Source organism: Mesoplodon mirus, assembly GCF_964341445.2.
Source record: "Mesoplodon mirus genome assembly, chromosome: 5".
NCBI classification, from domain to species: Eukaryota; Metazoa; Chordata; class Mammalia; order Artiodactyla; family Ziphiidae; genus Mesoplodon; species Mesoplodon mirus.
The window spans coordinates 37,720,708-37,742,030 of NC_138980.1; the positions used below are offsets into that span (position 1 = coordinate 37,720,708).

A 21,323-nucleotide genomic window follows, 5' to 3' on the forward strand; every position below is an offset into this window, starting at 1 on the left:
TTCATTGTTATCCTCTCTTTGAGTCTCAGCTTAGTCATCACTTCCACTAGGAAACATTCTTTGAATCTCTCTTTTTTAAAAAAGTGAAGTATAGTTGATTTACTATATTATATTATTCTTTGAATCTCTTGAAGTAGGATTAGATATTATCTCTGTGTGTCTCCTAAGGCTTTGTTGAGCTGAAACAAATAGACTGTCAGATATTTCTCCAGCAAAAATGGGTTTATTTGGTATCAGTGGAGAATTACAATTCAGGGTCTGCAACATGCAACATGTGGTGAGCCACAAGCAAGTTCTTGTACGGCAAGGGAAAGAGAACTCTTTTAAAGAGAGGAAAAGGAAGTTAAGAGGGCTATAGTAAACAAAGAGTCCAAGGCTTTTATTGGCTGAGTCCTTGCCAGGAAAGAAAAGAAGTCTTTCTTCTTCTTGGGCTCTGCTATCAACACAGGACTTGAGAACTCCCTTTTCTTGCCTCCCAACTCTATTTACTTTAGCTTTCTGTTTATTAATTTTTTTTACAACTTCATGCTTTCTAGCCCTGTACTATAATTTCCCTTTTTGGGGGGTGTCTCCAACAAACTCTGAACTCCATCCGTACAGAGAATTGTATTTAGTAGGTTCTCCATAAATATGTTGAATGAATGAGGGAATGAATGAATTCTCTCCATTTTGAAGCTGAGGAACCTGAGACCCAGAGAGCTTAAGTACCTTTCTCAGCGTTACACAGGTGTAGGTGGCTGAGCTTGGCTTTCAGCTCTTGATAATAGAGCTCCTCTTCAAGACCCCTGGCCCCTCGCCTTCTCTTCCTTTGACCTCAGGAATTCTTGGGGACACAGAGAAGAGACTAAATATTTACTTTGAATCAACTTACCATTTAGGATTCAATTGGCTCAGTAATAATCATGTGTTGGACAATTTGATAGCAACATTAAACTTGGTTGTCAGAGGCTTGGTTTTTGTCATTTGTGGCAGCCACAACTTGGGAGGGGGCTGACACATGTTTACAAACAAGGGTTCATTTATGATAGGTAGGTCTTCAATGCTTGGCTTATCCAGAGTGTTCAGTACAGAGGTGACAGTTCTAAGGGATATTGAAATGAGACTGCACAGCTCTTACCTTTAGCCAATATAGGTAGATTGATTGCATCAGTGGCCTCAAGATGGGTCTCCATGTCTCCACACCCCTTCCCTGCGACTTTGTAACTCCTTCCCACTCTGACTCAGACTTGGCTTTGAGACTTGCTTTGGCCAAAGGAATATTGGCAAGTGTGACTCAGAGGTTTCAAAAGTGAGTGTGCCATCCTTTTTGCCCTTTATGTGATTAATCTTGCTTGATTTTGCATCCCTGCCTCTGCCATGAGAATATGCCCAGGATAACCTGCTGGACATACGTGAGAAACATATGGAAGAGAGTTTAGTCATCCTATTATACCAGCTGAGGTTTTCCATAATCAGCCACCTAGCCAACTTGTAGCTGACTGTGATCATATGAGTGAGCCCAGCCAAGATCAGCACACTGCCCCAACCAACCCACAGACTCAGCAGCAACAATCAAGCCTCATTTTTTTCAGACACTTAGTTTCGTGAGTGGTTTGCTATGAAACATTACTTTTGGCAATTGCCCCAACTGATATAGTAGCCAATGGGTTGTCAACCTTTTGCATTTGATTGCAACAACTTGAAATAGACAAAGAGAAAGATTGGATCTCCATTTCCTCTTAGTTATTAGGACCTATAAATCTATAATGGTTGAATTAAAGCTCTTTCTGAAGAAGATCTGTGCAAGGCTTTATCTGTTTCTGCAACAGTATTACATGTTGGTCTAAAATACAGTCACCTTCAGGAATCCTATATTTCTAAAGTAAGTGGGTAAAGTTATAATCTCCACAATAGGATTTTTTCTTACTATAAACATCAAGCTTGGTGTATTTCTTCACCCCCATGTCTCATATGCCTCCACTAAAGGGAGAAAAGAGACTTAGGATAAAACCTGCATAGTTCTTAAATCCCATAAAGTGCAATAACATTGTCCTCTTACAATCCAAATAATTTATGGTGTCCCCCCCCCACAAAATACAAATCCATCCAGTCAAGAAATATTTATTGACCACTGACAATGTGACTTCCCACCCCAGATCATTAAACTAGTTGAAAAAAAATTGAAAAGTTGAAATGTAAGGATATTAGAATGTAAAATATTATTTTAAATTTAAATATTTTATTTATAACTCAACCAGAATTTTGAAAATTTTACTTTCTTTGTTTTACTAGAAGCAAACTCATCAATAATATTTTCAAAATCAAGTTCTAGGGAAAAAAATGAACCTTTAAAAAGTACATTTAAAAAGAGTATGTAAAAATGTTTGCAAATGAAGCAACTGACAAAGGATTAATCTCCAAAACTTACAAGCAGCTCATGCAGCATAATATCAAAAAACTAAACAACCCAATCCAAAAATGGGCAGAAGACCTAAATAGACATTTCTCCAAAGAATATATACAGATTGCCAACAAACACATGAAAGAATGCTCAACATCATTAATCATTAGAGAAATGCAGATCAAAACTGCAATGAGATATCACTTCACACTGGTCAGAATGGACATCATCAAAAAATCTACAAACAATAAATGCTGGAGAGGGTGTGGAGAAAAGGGAACCCTTTGCACTGTTGGTGGGAATGTAAATTGATACAGCCACTATGGAGAACAGTATGGAGGTTCCTGAAAAAACTAAAAATAGAACTACCATACGACCCAGCAATCCCACTACTGGGCATATACCCTGAGAAAACCATAATTCAAAAAGAGTCATGTGCCACAATGTTCATTGCAGCTCTATTTACAATAGCCAGGACATGGAAGCAACCTAAGTGTCCATCGACAGATGAATGGATAAAGAAGATATGGCACATATATACAATGGAATATTACTCCGCCATAAAAAGAAACGAAATTGAGTTACTTGTAGTGAGGTGGATGGACCTAGAGTCTGTCATACAGAGTGAAGTAAGTCATAAAGAGAAAAACAAATACCGTATGTTAACACATATATATGGAATCTAAAAAAAAAAAAAAAAAAGGTCATGAAGAACCTAGGGGCAGGATGGGAATAAAGACGCATACCTACTAGAGAATGGACTTGAGGACACGGGGCATGGGAAGGGTAAGCTGGGACAAAGTGAGAGAGTGGCATGGACATATATACACTACCAAACGTAAAATAGATAGCTAGTGGGAAGCAGCCGCATAGTGCAGGGAGATAAGCTCGGTGCTTTGTGTCCACCTAGAGGGGTGGGATAGGGAGGGTGGGAGGGAGATGCAACAGGGAGGGGATATGGGGATATATGTATGCGTATGGCTGATTCACTTTGTTGTACAGCAGAAACTAACACACCATTGTAAAGCAATTATACTCCAATAAAGATGTTTTTAAAAAGTCTTATGTCTGATTTAGGATTTGACACAATTACAAAAAAAACGTGTTAAAATGAGAAGTAAAAAGCAAGCTTAATAAAATTTTATAACATTAATATTAAAAAATAATCTCTAGAGTAGGTATCATTTCTTGCCTAAGTGTAAACAATGTAAGAAAATATTATAACAAAAAACATTAAATAATCCCCCCAGACTACATTACCTCTGTAGAATTCAATAGAGAAATCCTGACAGAGATTGAAGTGTACAAAGATAAGGAAAAATCATTTTTCTTGTCACATGAAACCCAATCTTTTACTCAGAAAAACGTTTACTCTTGTCATTTTTGTCTACCAAGAGTTTAACAGAGTACAATGTTAATCTAACAAAGCATCTCAGTCCAGAAACATGGTTGACACTTAAAGAGGCAAGTAGAACGGAGGGCTGTCCTGCAGTGAACCACTTCCCAGGGGCCGCAGCACTTGGCTTCTTCACGACAGCCTTATCCATTTTTCACCTAGTTCTCAGGGCTCCTGGCTCTCTCTGTCTCCCTGGCAAGCCTGTCTGCCCTCAAGGCCATACCCAGTCTCTCCCTTGCTCTTTTCACTTTCCGAGACTGTCGGCGAATATCTGCATATGTTACTCGTTGCCTGCAGAGGGTCTGTGGGAGGAAGAGACCCAATCCTGGGATCATCTCTGCCCCGTCTGAAGACTGGGTAGTGATGGCTTCAGGGCTGGTGTGCAGAGACCCGTCACCAGCACGGCCCAGGGATTCACCTGCATCACGCGGGGCAATTACTCTGAAAATAATTGCGCTGTCCAACGTGCTGAAAGATTCTCCTTCAGGGCTGTAGACCTGGAGCCCCTGCAGTCTTCTGAATGCACAGACTTGCTGGGGCTTCTCCAAGTTCCCCTCGCATCGACGGCGCCTGACCGCCTTGTCAGGATGAGAAGTTATCTTTGTGACTTGCCTCTTGAAAATGCAGCTGGTCAGCCTCATAGGAAGTGCAGTTCTGTCACGACGTCTCTGCTTGGCCTTGGCTAAATGGTCTTGTCTTTTCTTCTCCAACGTCTCAGCCATCATATTTCTTTTGAGCTTCCCCTGTGAAAACAAAATGAAATGTAACATTTGAATAAAGTGGGAGATGAAACCACTGCCGGTCATGGAGAATGTTCTCAGCTCGTTTGGATAACCACTCCTCTCTCCCTAGAGAAATGAATCTCAATTTACTCTGCATCACAGTCTTTCAGAGGGTTGTTAGAACCCAGATTTCTGGATCTCAATGCAAGTAAGTCTGGGGTGAGGACAAGAAATTGCGTTTCTAGGTGATTCCAACTGATGCTGATGCTGCTAGTACCGGCACCACACACTGAGAACTGAAGCCTGGGACATCAAACAGGAGTCAAAGACAGAAAGCTCCAGGTCATTACCCAGTACCAATTCCAGACTTTCCCCTCCACCATCCTCCCTTGAGGAGGTTTTCCTCTTACCATCTCTGTACTGTCAACTCCGCACATGCTGGTACCCCCTAATCCAACATTATCTGGACAAAAAGATCACAGGGTTCTTTGACTACCAAGACATTAAACTTTTTTTTTTTTTTTTTGCGGTACGCGGGCCTCTCACTGTTGTGGCCTCTCCCGTTGCGGAGCAAAGGCTCCGGACGCGCAGGCTCAGCGGCCATGGCTCATGGGCCCAGCCGCTCCGCGGCGTGTGGGACCTTCCCGGACCGGGGCACGAACCCGTGTCCCCTGCATCGGCAGGCGGACTCTCAACCACTGCGCCACCAGGGAAGCCCTGTAAATAACAATTTTTACTCCCTGACTCCCATCCTCCCCTCCTCCTACTCCTCTCTCTGCTATCTCAACACAACAATTGATGCTTCTTAGAAGTCGGTCCTGCTCTCACATCTGTTCTACATCCAAACCTTCTTCTAGGCAATGCCATCCATTCCCCTGCCTTCAAATACCATTAATGAACTAGAAATGCTCACAGATTCACCGATCTGGCTTCAACTCTAAGATCCAAATATCCATCTGCCTACCCACCACATCAGTGATAATATCCATGACTCAACTCACTGTGACCAGGTCCCAAGTTGAACCAGCCAATTCCCCAAATAGTTCATCCTTATCTCAATGTCTCCACAAACTCACTTGTTGGAACTAATACAGCATTTGCCCCTGAATGGCATTCTGGACGCCCTACCACCCCACATTTTTATACCAATTAGCCAACCATTTGCCCTCCTGAATCCACATGAAGGTTCCCAACTTTTGAATAATTCTTGAGCACCTTTCAATTTGACCTACAAAATGCCACAGAATGACCTTTCCTTTTCCCATATCAAAATTAATCTTACATTTTCTCTGCATAAATTTTTTTAATTTTAATTTTATGTGGAATATTATCTACTTATTTGAGATTGCTTTTCTCACTAAGTTGGGTACTCAATGAAGAGAGGATAATAAGAATTTTAATACTTCCACTGATATAGTCATTTAGTGCTTTGGCTTTCCAAGGTGCTCAGATATCTTTTTTTTTTTTTTTTTTTTCCGTACGCGGGCCTCTCACTGTTGTGGCCTCTCCCGTTGCAGAGCACAGGCTCCGGATGCGCAGGCTCAGCGGCCATGGCTCACGGGCCCAGCCGCTCCGCGGCATATGGGATCCTCCCAGACCGGGGCACGAACCCGTATCCCCTGCATCGGCAGGCGGACTCTCAACCACTGCGCCACCAGGGAGGCCCTCAGATATCTTTTTTAAGAGAAGTTATGCAAACTCCAAAAACTACTTTCCAAATTTTTCTAATAAATGCACACAACTATAATTATAAAATGAGTTAGTTTGTTTTGTGGTGGACTGCAATCAATTGTCACTAAGATTTCAATCCTTTCTCTCTGTGATCCATTATAAGTCTCCTCACAATAATCTGTTTCAACTGTGAACCTAATCAGTGCACCTTTCCTTTTAAATCTCACATTTCTGTGTTTGAAGATATTTTTTTAAAGGGAAAACATAAAACTCACTTTATTCCTGTTGTCCTGACATTATAATGAATACTACCCCTTTCATTACTCAAAATGTAATGAAATGTTTGATAGAAAAATGACTTGATCTGCCTATTTATAGAGCAGCTGTTATATGCCAAGTTGTGTACTAAAACACACTACTCGGAATTTAACTTAACAAAGTCATTGCCCTAGATTATTTTAATCTTGATGAGAGAAAAGGGTTATAGACTAAGGAATGTCTAGTAATAGCTTTAGGTATAATTAGGTGCTATTATAAACAGCAAGGCCAACACAAAGACAGAGAGGGAAAGAGAGGGATAGGGAGGAATAGAAGTAAGAAGGGAGAGTAGAAAAAAGAAATTAACTACAATGATGGATGACAAAGAAACTGGAGAGCCCTATTTGAAGCAGAAAACAGAATTTTTTTTAAAGAAAAAAAGACCAAACACATTGTGGGCAAATAATTGTCCATAGAGGAGAACAATTTAAACATTCTAGAGCCAAATACTACTTCCACTACCTAGTGATTTTGGTTAAAACACACAAACACACACACACACATTTCATCTATTATCCAAAAAGATCTTCATATACAAAAATATACACAATCTTGACTATTTCTTAAGAAATATTAACACCTGGGAAATAACTTTCAATGAGATACCTTCTTGTTTTTAGAGCTAAATTAGATTTTACAGAAGAAAAAAGCATCCTAATGTACACTCTTGCTATCAGTATGGATTCCACACTCACCAGAAGAGGCTGGCTTGGAAAACTGGTCCATTCAGGTTCCCCCATCTTCCGAGAGCTGTCCTTGGACCCACCCTTGAGATGCAGACAGCCTGTGTCTTGCTGGAAAGTGCAGTGACTTCTGCCTCTGATTCCCCCTTTTATAGGGGAAGAGAGTGGACAACCCAATCAGGAGACAACCCAATCCAGAGGACACACTCTATCTCAGATCAGAGGCATTGGAGAAATTCCCAAATCTTTCCACACAAACACAAGAATTTGGGGCTATGGACAATATTAGACACTATTGAATAATATGAAATACTATATGAAAAAATTTAATACATTTGTGAATGGGGGTGCTATTTGTACTTTCTATCAAAAATTTAATGTTTCCTTTTTCACTCAGTATGGATACCTTCTACAAAAATAGTTATGGACGTTTCTATATGCTAAAATTTCCACACAACTTATGTTTTCATAGAAAAAACTACAGATTTTGTATAAATGTTTATCAATAAAAGAATGTCCAAAATATTTACTAACAAGTCTATAAAGTCTATATCACAGAATCATTGAAAAGAACTCAATATTTTGTACATTTAAATTTCACCTGATTACTGGTAAATTTGAGATTATTTCAACCATCTTACTCCTTCCCTACCCTCTGACATAAACAGTCTCTTTACTGTCTTTATTTCACTGTAATTTAATTATTTTATTTTTACATTTTCTCTCTATAAACTTGCTAGTTGCAGTCATATACAGAACTTGTGAGGTTACTTTAGTGATCACATTCTGACTCCTTTAATTAATATAGACTAATACAGTTAATTGCTCTTACGACCTCTCCAAAATGCTAATACCTTAGAACACTTTCAATTCCATTTCAGCTTTCCTGACTTTTCTGTTACTGCTGTCATGCATCTTAATTCTACATGTATTTTAATCTCCATGAGAGAGCTCCAGAATTGCTTTATGAAACAAATTTCGCTTATATTTATTTCTAAATTATTCTTTCCTTTTCTCTTCATTTCCTCCTGCATTCCTGGCTTTTGATCTGAGATATTTTCCTTTGGACTTCATAACTCATTCTAGTATTTTGTCTAATTCAAGACTACTAACAATGAAATGCTTTACTTTACATTTTTAACAAATCTTAATTTGGGGCAATATTGATGCTGGGTATAGAATTCTGATTTGATATGACTTTTGACCACTTTAAAAATGGTGCTCTGTTGATCTCTATCTTATTTATGTTTAGACATCCCCAATTAGCATTTTCTTGCTTATTTGGCCTTTGCATTTTCTAAAATCTTTGATATTCACTCTGATTTTTAGACCATAGTGTAGCTCATTATTGTTTCCCATGTATTTTCTTTGCTTAAAGAATGTTGAGTTAATTGCATGTGTGGGTTGACATCTTTCATCCTTTTGGAACATGCTTGTGTATATTTTCATTGTGATATCAATTCCTCATCAAATTCCCTCTTCTCCCTCTTTTAATCACATCCCAATTCTCCTTTAACTCTGTCCTGAGTTTTTCAATATCGTTCACACTGTGCTTTTGTTGGGATATTTGCTCTTGAACTGTCTTACTGTTTTAATCCAGTCTTTTGCTGGAATCAACATCTTCATAATCACTTAAATGCTTAATTTCACTCTAACAAAAACAAAATATATAGCTTTATTTTTAAAGAAAAGAGAGAGCAGTTTCACAATGAGGGGGGAAATTATTCCTTTTGATACAATTAAATGCAAACAGTAATTCTGTCATGAAACAATGCTAAAACTGCTCTAAAAAAATGAGTCAAACTCTAGAATAGACATCCATAAAAGAGGATTAAAAAATACTTTGTGTGAATCTTTCTTACTACTGGAAATCTCATAAAATCTAGATACAGATCAAATTTAACTTTTGAACTAGATGGGCTGTAATGTTAAAATACTATTTCAAGGCTCAGAAACAAGAAAAGGATATAACATATCTTGTGCTTCATTCTGATGGGGACTACATTTTGGAATGATAATATTAAATTGCTTCGATTAAGTAAAAGGGTTAAAAAACAGTTTCCTCTATTCGTGTTTACTTTCCTCAATGTGTGTTCTACCAAATTTAAAATTATGTAGGCCACATTGTTCTAATTCTATGGCTGTTGGCTGGATAAAACCTTGCAGTTCATCACAGAAGTTATTTCTATATAGCATGTTATAAATTCTGTGTGCTCTTTATAACCCTTTCCTCTCAGTAAGATTAACTTCAACAGGGGCAGTGAGTCTCTTTAGTTTATTTCTGGATCACAGATTTTACCCCAGAGTTTGCACATAATGTGTGTGCTCTATAAAAGGGGAGACCAAATAATTGTCCCTCTCAACTGGAATATACTGGGGAATGAAAAGGGCAGTATTAATAATTATGATAGGACAACAGAGTAAATATCTGCTGAAGACAGAAATGAAAGGTTAAAAGTACACTGTTATATTTAAAATGGATAACCAAAAAGGACTTACTGTATATCACAGGGAACTCTGCTCAAATATTATGTAACAACCTAAATGGGAAAAGAATTTGAAAAAGAATAGAAACATGTATATGTATAACTGAATCACTTTGCTGTACACCTGAAACTAACACATCATTGTTAATCAACTATACTCCGATGTAAAATTAAAAGTTTTTTAAAAAGATATTTAAGACTTTTTTAAAAGTAAGGTAACTGATCAGGTTTGCATTTTAAACTGATGATGGTGTCTAGAATCTCATGATTGGATTACGGAGGGAAAGTTTGGAATCTTAAGCTATAATTGCTCATTTATTGCAATGTATCACTTAAAAGATGATACCTTTGAGACCTTCAAGATGGCGGAGGAGTAAGACGCGGAGACCACCTTCCTCCCCACAGATATGATACATCAGAAATACATTTACATGTGGAACAACTCCTATAGAACACCCACTGAACACTGGCAGAAGACCTCAGACCTCCCAAAAGTCAAGAAACTCCCCACGTACCTGGGTAGGGCAAAAGAAAAAACAGAGACAAAAGAATAGGGACGGGACCTGCACCAGTGGGACGGAGCTGTGAAGGAGGAAAGGTTTCCAAACACTAGAAGCCCCTTCGCGGGTGGAGACTGCGGGTGGCGGAGCGGGGGAGCTTCGGAACCACGGAGGAGAGCGCAGCCACAGGGGTGCAGAGGGCAAAGCGGAGAGATTCCCGCACGGAGGATCGGGGCCGACCGGCACTCACCAGCCCGAGAGGCTTGTCTGCTCACCCGCCGGGGCAGGCGGGGCTGGGAGCTCAGGCTCGGGCTTCAGTCGGAGCGCAGGGAGGGGACTGGGGTTGGCGGCGTGAACACAGCCTGCAAGGGGTTAGTGCGCCACGGCTGGCCGGAGGGAGTCCGGGAAAAGGTCTGGGCCTGCCGAAGAGGCAAGAGACCATTGTTTCCTGGTGCGCAAGGAGAGGGGATTCAGAGCACCGCCTAAACGAGCTCCAGAGACGGGCGCAAGCCGCGGCTAACAGCGCGGACCCCAGAGACGGGCATGAGACGCTAAGGCTGCTGCTGAAGCCGTAAAGAGACCTGTGTGCAAGCACAGGTCACTCTCCACACCGCCCCTCCCGGGAGCCTGTGCAGCCCGCTACTGCCAGGGTCCCGGGATCCAGGGACAACTTCCCCGGGAGAGCGCACGGCGCACCTCATGCTGGTGCAATGTCACGCCGGCCTCTGCCGCCGCAGGCTCGCCCTGCACTCCGTGCCCCTCCCTCCCCCCCCGCCTGAGTGAGACAGAGCCCCCGAATCAGCTGCTCCTTTAACCCGTCCTGTCTGAGCAAAGAACAGATGCCCTCAGGCGACCTACACGCAGTGGCGGGGCCAAATCCAAAGCTGAACCCCAGGAGCTGTGCGAACAAAGAAGAGAAAGGGAAATCTCTGCCAGCAGCCTCAGGAGCAGCAGATTAAATCTCCACAGTCAACTTGATGTACCCTGCATCTGTGGAATACCTGAATAGACAATGAATCATCCCAAAATTGAGGCAGTGGACTTTGGGAGCAAGGATATATATATATTTTTTCCTTTTTCTCTTTTTGTGAGTGTGTATGTGTATGCTTCTGTGTGTAATTTTGTCTGTATAGCTTTACCATTTGTCCTAGGGTTCTGTCTGTCCTTTGTTTTTTTTAGTATAGTTTTTAGCACTTCTTATCATTGGTGGATTTGTTTTTTGTTTTGGTTGCTCTCTTCTTTTTTTCTTTTTTTTTTTACTTTTTAATTTTTTTAATAATTATTTTTTATTTTATTAAGTTTATTTTTCTTTCTTTCTTTCTTTCTTTCTTTCTTTCTTTCTTTCTTTCTTTCTTTCTTTCTTTTTTTCTCCATTTTCTTCTGAGCCGTGTAGCTAACAGGATCTTGGTGCTCCGGCCAGGTGTCAGGCCTGTGTGTCTGAGGTGGGAGAGCCGAGTTCAGGACATTGGTCCATCAGAGACCTCCTGGCCCCACGAAATATCAAATGGTGAAAGCTTTCCCAAGCTCTCCATCTCAACGCTAAGACCCAGCTCCATTCAACGACCAGCAAGCTCCAGTGCTGGACACCCCATGCCAAACAACAAACAAGACAGGAACACAACCCCACACATTAGCAGAGAGGCTGCCTAAAATCATAATAAGGTCACAGACACCCCAAAACACACCACCAGATGCAGTCCTGCCCATCAGAAAGACAAGATCCAGCGTCATCCACCAGAACACAGGCACTAGTCCCCTCCACCAGGGAGGTTACACAAGCCACTGAACCAAGCTTAGCCACTGGGGGCAGACACCAAAAACAATGGGAACTACGAACCTGCAGGCTGTGAAAAGGAGACCCCAAACACAGTAAGTTAAGCAAAATGAGAAGACAGAGAAACACACAGGAGATGAAGGAGCAAGGTAAAAACGCACCAGACCAAACAAATGAAGAGGAAATAGGTAGCCTACCTGAAAAAGAATTCAGAGTAATGACAGTAAAGATGATCCAAAATCTTGGAAATAGAATGGAGAAAATACAAGGAAGGTTTTAACAAGGACCTAAAAGAACTAAACAGTAAACAAACAATGAGGAACACACAGTAAATGAAATTTAAAATTCTCTAGAAGGAATCAATAGCAGAATAACTGAGGCAGAGGAATGGATAAGTGACCTGGAAGATAAAATAGTGGAAATAACTACTGCAGAGCAGAATAAAGAAAAAAGAATGAAAAGAATTGAGGACAGTCTCAGAGACCTCTGGGACAACATTAAACACACCAACATTTGAATTATAGGGGTCCCAGAAGACGAAGAGAAAAAATAAGGGACTGAGAAAATATTTGAAAAGATTATAGTTAAAAACTTCCCTAATATGGGAAAGGAAATAGTTAATAAGTCCAGGAAGCACAGAGAGTCCCATGCAGGATAAATGCAAGGAAAAACACGTCAAGACACATATTAATCAAACTATCAAAAATTAAATACAAAGAAAAAATATTAAAAGCAACAAGGGAAGAACAACAAATAACATATAAGGGAATCCCCATACGGTTAACAGCTGACCTTTCAGCAGAAACTCTACAAGCCAGAAGGGAGTGGCAGGACATATTTAAAGTGATGAAAGGGAAAAACCTACAACCAAGATTACTCTATCTAGCAAGGATCTCATTCAGATTCGACGGAGAAATTAAAACCTTTACAGACAAGCAAAAGTTAAGGGAATTCAGCACCACGAAACCAGCTTTACAACAAACGCTAAAAGAACTTCTCTAAGCAGGAAACATAAGAGAAGGAAAAGACCTACAAAAACAAACCCAAAACAATTAAGAAAATGGTAATAGGAATATACATATTGATAATTACCTTAAATGTAAATGGATTAAATGCTCCAACCAAAACACATAGACTGGTTGAATGCATACAAAAACAAGACCCATATATATGCTGCCTACAAGAGCCCACTTCAGACCTAGGGACACATACAGACTGAAAGTAAGGGGATGGAAAAAGATATTCCATGCAAATGGAAATCAAAAGAAAGCTGGAGTAGCAATTCTCATATCAGAAAAAATAAACTTTAAAATAAAGACTATTACAAGAGACAAAGAAGGACACTACATAATGATCAAGGGGTCAATCCAAGAAAAAGATATAACAATTGTAAATATTTATGCACCCAACATAGGAGCACCTCAATACATAAGGACAATGCTAACAGCCATAAAAGGGGAAATCAACAGTAACACAATCATAGTAGGGGACTTTAACACCCCACTTTCACCAATGGACAGATATCCAAAATGAAAGTAAATAAGGAAACACAAGCTTTAAATGATACATTAAACAAAATGGACTTAATTGATATTTATAGGACATTCCATCCAAAAACAACAGAATACACTTTCTTCTCACGTGCTCATGGCACATTCTCCAGGATAGATCACATCTTGGGTCACAAATCAAGCCTTGGTAAATTTAAGAAAATTGAAATAGTATCAAGTATCTTTTCCGACCACAACGCTATGAGACTAAACATCAATTACCAGGGAAAAAATCTGTAATAAATACAAATACATGGAGGCTAAACAATACACTACTTAATAACCAAGAGATCACTGAAGAAATCAAAGATGAAATCAAAAAATACCTAGAAACAAATGACAATGAAAACACGACGACCCAAAACCTATGGGAAGCAGCAAAAGCAGTTCTAAGAGGGAAGTTTATAGCAATACAATCCTACCTCAAGAAACAAGAAACCACTCAAATAAACAATCTAACCTTACACCTAAAGCAATTAGAGAAAGAAGAACAAAAAAACACCAAAGTTAGCAGAAGGAAAGAAATCATAAAGATCAGATCAGAAATAAATGAAAAATAAATGAAGGAAACAATAGCAAAGATCAATCAAACTAAAAGCTGGTTCTTTGAGAAGATAAACAAAATTGATAAACCATTAGCCAGACTCATCAAGAAAAAAAGGGAGAAGATTCAAATAAATAGAATTAGAAATGAAAAAGGAGAAGTAACAACTGACACTGTAGAAATACAAAGGACCATGAGAGATTGCTACAAACAACTATATGCCCATAAAATGGATAGGCTGGAAGATATGGACAAATTCTTAGAAAAGTGAAACCTTCTGAGACTGAACCAGGAAGAAACAGAAAATATAAACAGACCAACACAAGCACTGAAATCGAAACTGTGATTTAAAATCTTCCAACAAACAAAAGCCCAGGACCAGATGGCTTCACAGGCAAATTCTATTAAACATTTAGAGAAGAGCTAACACCTATCCTTCTGAAACTCTTCCAAAATATAGCAGAGGGAGGAACACTCCCAAACTCATTCTACGAGGCCACCATCACCCTGATACCAAAACCAGACAAAGACGTCACAAAGAAAGAAAACTACAGGCCAATATCACTGATGAACATAGATGCAAAAATCCTCAACAAAATACTAGCAAACAGAATCCAACAGCACATTAAAAGGATCCTACACCATGATCAAGTGGGGTTTATCCCAGGAATGCAAGGATTCTTCAATGTACACAAATCAATCAATGTGATACACCATATTAACAAACTGAACAATAAAAACCATATGATCCTCTCCATAGATGCAGAAAAAGCTTTCGACAAAATTCAACACCCATTCATGATAAAAACCCTCCAGAAAGTAGGTCGAGGGAACTTATCTCAACATAAAAAAGGCCATATATGACAAACCGACAGCCAACATCATTCTCAATGGTGAAAAACTGAAACCATTTCCACTAACATCAGGAACAAGACAAGGTTGCCCACTCTCACCACTATTATTCAACGTAGTATTGGAAGTTTTAGCCACAGCAATCAGAGAAGAAAAAGAAATAAAAGGAACCCAAATTGGAAAAGAAGAAGTAAAGCTGTCACTATTTGCAGATGACATGATACCATATGTAGAGAATCCTAAAGATGCTACCAGAAAACTATTAGAGCTAATCAGTGAATTTGGTAAGTAGCAGGATACAAAATTATAGCACAGAAATCTCTTTCATTCCTATACACTAACGATGAAAAATCTGAAAGTGAAATTAAGGAAACACTCCCATTTACCATTGCAACAGAAACAATAAAATACCTGGGAATAAACCTACCTAAAGAGACAAAAGACCTGTGTACAGAAGACTGTAAGATGCTGATGAAAGAAATTAAAGATGATACAAACAGATGCAGAGATATACCATGTTCTTGGACTGGAAGAATCAACATTGTCAAGTTGACTATACTACCCAAAGCAATCTACAGATTCAATGCAATCCCTATCAAACTACCAATGGCATTTCAAACAAAACTAGAGCAAAAAATTTCACAATTTGTATGGAAACACAAATACCCCGAATAGCCAAAGCAATCTTGAGAAAGAAAAATGGAGCTGCAGGAATCAGGCTCCCTGACTTCAGACTATACTTCAAAGCTACAGTAATGAGGACAGTATGGTACTGGCACAAAAACAGAACTATAGATCAATGGAACAGGATAGAAAGCCCAGAGATAAACCCACGCACATATGGTCACCTTATCTTTGATAAAGGAGGCAGGAATGTATAGTGGAGAAAGGACAGCCTCTTCAATAAGTGGTGCTGGGAAAACTGGACAGCTACATGTAAAAGAATGAAATTAGAACACTCCCTAACACCATACACAAAAATAAACTCAAAATGGATTAAAGACCTAAATGTAAGGCCAGACACTGTCAAACTCTTAGAGGAAAGCATAGGCAGAACACTCTATGACATAAATCACAGCGAGATCCTTTTTGACATACCTCCTAGAGAAATGGAAATAAAAACAAAAATAAACAAATGGGACCTAATGAAACTTAAAAGCTTTTGCACAGCAAAGGAAACCATAAACAAGATGAAAAGACAACCCTCAGAATGGGAGAAAATATTTGCAAATGATGCAACTGACAAAGGATTAATCTCCAAAATTAAAAGCAGCTCATGCAGCTCAATATCCAAAAAACAAATAACCCCATCCAAAAATGGACTGAAGATCTAAATAGACATTTCTCCAAAGAAGATATACAGATTGCCAACAAACACATGAAAGAATGCTCAACATCACTAATCATTAGAGAAATGCAAATCAAAACTACAATGAGGTATCACATCACACTGGTCAGAAGGCCACCATCAAAAAAGCTATAAACAATAAATGCTGGAGACAGCATGGAGAAAAGGGAACCCTCTTGCACTGTGGGTGGGAATGTAAATTGATACAGACACTATGGAGAACAGTATGGTGGTTTCTTAAAAAACTAAAAATAGAACTACCATACAACCCAGCAATCCCACTACTGGGCATATACCTGAGAAAACCATAATTCAAAGAGAGTCATGTACCACAATGTTCTTTGCAGCACTATTTACAATAGCCAGGACATAGAAGCAACCTGAGTGTCCATCGACAGATGAATGGATAAAGAAGATGTGGCACATATATACAATGGAATATTACTCAGCCATAAAAAGAAACAAAATTGAGTTATTTGTAGTGAGGTGGATGGACCTAGAGTCTGTCATACAGAGTGAAGTAAGTTATAAAGAGAAAAACAAATACCATATGCTAACACATAAATATGGAATCTTAAAAAAAAAAAGGTTCTTGAACCTAGGGGCAAGACAGGAATAAAGACACAGATGTAGAGAATGAAGTTGTGGACATGGGGAGGGGGAATGGTAAGCTGGGCCGAAGTGAGAGAGTGGCATGGACATATATACACTGCCAAATGTTAAATAGGTAGCTAGTGAGAAGCAGCCGCATAGCACAGGGAGATCAGCTCGGTGCTTTGTGTCCACCTAGAGGGGTGGGATAGGGAAGGTGGGAGGGAGACGCAAGAGGGAGGAGATATGGGGATATATGTATATGTATAGCTGATTCACTTTGTTATAAAGCAGAAACTAACACACCATTGTAAAGCAATTATACTCCAATAAAGATGTTAAAAAATTATAAAATCTGTCTTTCCTATAACCAAAAGATTCACGACTTGCTTTATTGCAGTTATCTGGAACTGAACACACAATATCTCAGTGGTATGCCTGTGTGTGTTACCCACTGCCCAAGGCGTTGTTGCTGTGGGGTGGAAAGTCCTCTGGCATCAAAAGGACTGAATTCAAACTCCAGCTTTGTCACTTAGCAATTGTGGAACAATGATGTATTCAGGTGATTTCTTGTAAGTTCTTAGTTTCCATATCTGTAAACCTCATATTTTGTTTTAAAGATTATATTAAATGAAATGGATATTTACATTATTTAGCAGAGGCTCACAGTTCATCAGTAAATACTCATTCCTCTCAGTTTCTCTAAATCTCACAATAATTCAACCACTGTGCCCAAAGTCTTCAAACCAAGCAGCTGCCCTGCTCCTGCTTCCTCCAGCTTCCCCAAACATCAACTGGTCCATGGTATCCACATAAATATAACCAGTAAGAAGAGGCAGAACATTTTCCATTTAGGAAACAGACTTTCCTCGACTACAAAAGTCTCCCTCTAGTTCTTTAGCCCTCTTTCCAAGCTTTAACTTCTGTAAAGGGATGTTATGTAAAAAAAAAGATCGTGCTTTGCTTTCTGAACCCATTTCCCAAGATATTCTCTGAGTGCACAAGGAAGAGGGTTTAACAACCAGAAAATTAGGAATAGAATGCATGACACCTCTAACTAGACATGGAGCCTGCGACTTCCCGATGAAGCACAAAAAGGGCCATTGGGGGGCAGGAAACCACCAACTGGAGGTCACCTTCTCCTTGAGGTCTCTCCTGATGACCATTATGGCTACTACCTGATGTCAGTGACTCCAGGGTCATGGTGCCCTTCTGTCCTACACCGCAAGCATGGGAAACAGGTTCAAAAAAAGTAGGTTGCTATTGCTTTGTAGTTTGTTTGATTTTGCTATATGAGGTGAGGAACTCTTTAAAGGCAGCAAAGACGTGTGTGAATTCACTAGAGGTCATCTCTCTTGAAAATAATAATAATCCCATAGTGATTTTTAAAAATTAATTTATTTGTTTTTATTTTTTTGGCTGTGTTGGGTCTTCGTTGCTGTGCACGGGCTTTCTCTTGTTGCGGCGAGCGGGGGCTACTCTTCGTTGCCGTGCGCGGGCTTCTCATTGTTGTGGCTTCTCTTGTTGCAGAGCACGGGCTCTAGGTGCACAGGTTCAGCAGTTGTGGCACATGGGCTTAATTGCTCCGCGGCATGTGGGATCTCCCCCGGCCAGGGCTTGAATCCATATCCCTTGCATTGGCAGGCAGACAATAAATAATAAAATAAAATTAATATATAAAAAATAAAATTAATTAATAAAAATTTTAAATAAAATTAATTAATAAAAATAACCACTGCTCCAGGGAAGCCTCCATAGTGATTTTTAAGTACAGACTTCTTATTATGTTGTTTAGTTGTTATTTGTTTATGCATAGGTTTCTCTCAATCCAGTGTATTTCTAATGCCACATACCTTGAGTCTCATAATTTAATGCAATAATAGAACAATAATGATGATAATAATAATAAACACTTCCCTGGACTCATCCTCCTTGGGACCCCCTGCCAAAAAATAAAATAAAATAAAATCTGTCTTTCCTAAACCCAAAGTCTTTCTCCATAGCTGTTTTCCCATTTCTCTGCTAATCTTCAAGGCAAACATTTGCAAGGATTGTTAGTGTTCAAATATTCCTCTCCCCCACGCCCCATTCTTTTCTCACCCCACTGAAATCAGGTCTGTTCCAACTACACCACCCAATCTGTGGTGTCAGGGATGTCGACAATTTCTATTAAGCCAAATTCAACAGTTTTTCTTTTTAATCCTCATTTTACTTCACTGTGTAGCATTTACTTCACTGTCCAACTGACAGCTGTGCCTTTAAGACTCTACTTTCTGAGTGTTTTTATTTCTTGAATTTCTCTGTACTATTCCTATCTCACGTATGTCTCTCTGGAACTCCTATATTGTAGCCTCTTTATTTTATTAACCTTTAAATGTTTGGTACTTCTGGGAAATTGGAAACTCTGACCATGGCAAGACTGAGCCTGCCGTAGGCCAGGCCTGCAGAGACAGGCAAAGCTGGGTCTCTCTCTCTCTTTTTAAAAATTTATTCAATTTCAGTTGATTTACAATGTTGTGTTAATTTCTTCTCTACAGCAAAATGATTCAGTTATACATACAGTATATATATTCTTTTTCATAGTCTTTTCCATTACAGTTTATCACAGGATATTGAATATAGTTCCCTGTGCTGTACAGTACGACCTTATTGTTTATCCATCTTATATATAATAGTTTGTGTCTGCTAATCCCAAACTCCCAATCCTTCCCTTCCCCACCTCCCTTTCACCCAATCAAAAGAGCAGACAGAAAGCTAATTTTTTTTAAAAAATGAAAGCAATATAAGAGAATTATGGGTAATATAAAGCATGCCTATCTACACATAATAGGGATCCCAGAAGGAGAAGAAAACTGGGTATCTTGTTTCTAATCAAGCCACCACCAGGGAGGTTTCCACCAAACCTGTTAAGATTGTGAGATACAGTTAGTCTTTGCCTTTTAATTTATTAAATTAAAAATATTGTGGAATAAAATAAAATAAATGTTTGGTACTTTTCTTTCATGGTTAGTTCTTTTGATTTCCTGTTTAAAAATTTTTTTTATATTTTGCCTCCCACAATGGAGATATTGGACATCTTCTAAGGTTTTGTTGTTTTACCTTCTACCTTTAGATCTTAAATCCACTGTGAATTGATTTTTTATGCATATTGTGAAATAGGGAGTTATGCTTCTTTTTAAATATAAATATCTAGTTATGGAGCACCACTGATTAAAAAGACTGTCCTCTGTCTACTTCTCTGCAGTGGCATCTTTGACATAAGCCAGAGTTCCATTTAACAGCATATGTATTTGCAGACTCTATATTCTGTTCCATCTTTTTTATCTTTAAACAAAGCCACACACTCTAAGCTATTGTAGTTTTATGGTAAGTCGATATCTGGCAGTATACATTCTCCACGTTACTTCTTTAAGAACACCTTGGATATTCTTGATCCTTTTCATGTCCATATAACTTGTATTTGTTTTCGAGGTCATTGATTGTTGTTCTTTGGCTTACTTTGTGTTTATAGTGCTCCTTTTCTTTTTCTAATTTCTTGAGGTGGGAGTTTTGATTAGTGATTTGAGACATTTTTTGTTTTCTAATATACATATTTAGTATTGTAATTTTTTCTCTTGTCACTGTTTTAGCTGCATCTCACCAATTTTGACATGTGTTTTCATTTTCATTTGGTTCTATTTATTTTTATTTCCTTTGAGAGTTCCTATCTGAACCATGGATTATTTACAAATGTGTAGATTTCCAATTGTTTGGTGATTTTCCAAACAAAATTAATTTGAGATACGGTCAGAGAACATACTCTGTATGATTTCAATTCTTCTAAATTTATTGAAGTTTATTTCATGACCCAGAATATGATCTATCTTAGTGAATACTCCATGGGTGCTTGATTAGAATGTGTGATGTTGGGTGATGTGTCCTACAAACGTCAACTGAGTGGCTTACAAAAGTCAATTGAGGGACTTCCCTGGCAGTCCAGTGATTAAGACTTCGCCTTCCAGTGCACAGGGTGAGGGTTTAATCCCTGGTGGGGGAGCTAAGATCCCACATGCCTCGCAGCCAAAAAACCAAAACATAAAACAGAAGCAACATTGTAATAAATTCAGTAAAGACTTTAAAAATGGTCCACATAAAAAAAAAAAAGGTCAATTGATACTGTTGTGTGATGGCATTGTTTGGTACTTGTCTATTCTTGCTTTCTCTAATAATACTATCAGTTGTGGAGGGAGATGTTGAGAGGGGGTATGGAAGTTCCCAACTGTAATTTTGGATTTGTCTATTTCCCCTTTCAGTAATATTAGTTTTTAATACATGTATACTGACGTTCTGTTGCAATTACTGTCTTCTTGATGGATTGACCCTTTTTTCATGGTGCATCATCCCTCTTAGTCACTAGTAATTTTCTTTGATCGGTAAGCCACTTTATTTGACATTAGTATAGACACTTGGCTTTTTTTTAAATCAGTGTTTGCGCGGTGTAAGTTTCCCTCCTTCTACTTTCCATGTAG

At 38.9% G+C, this 21,323-nt stretch overlaps 1 protein-coding gene across 1 annotated transcript; it reads right to left on the reverse strand.

Annotated features, from left to right (window-relative positions):
• Nucleotides 1–3,934: 3,934 nt before the first annotated feature.
• LOC309805296 (methyl-CpG-binding domain protein 3-like 2B) lies at nucleotides 3,935–7,227 on the reverse strand (the record flags this gene model as incomplete). Its single annotated transcript, XM_082623231.1, has 2 exons — nucleotides 3,935–4,519; nucleotides 7,183–7,227. The coding sequence occupies 2 exons, from the start codon at nucleotides 7,225–7,227 to the stop codon at nucleotides 3,935–3,937; spliced, it is 630 nt and encodes a 209-aa protein (XP_082479357.1).
• Between the last annotated feature and the right edge of the window lie 14,096 nt (nucleotides 7,228–21,323).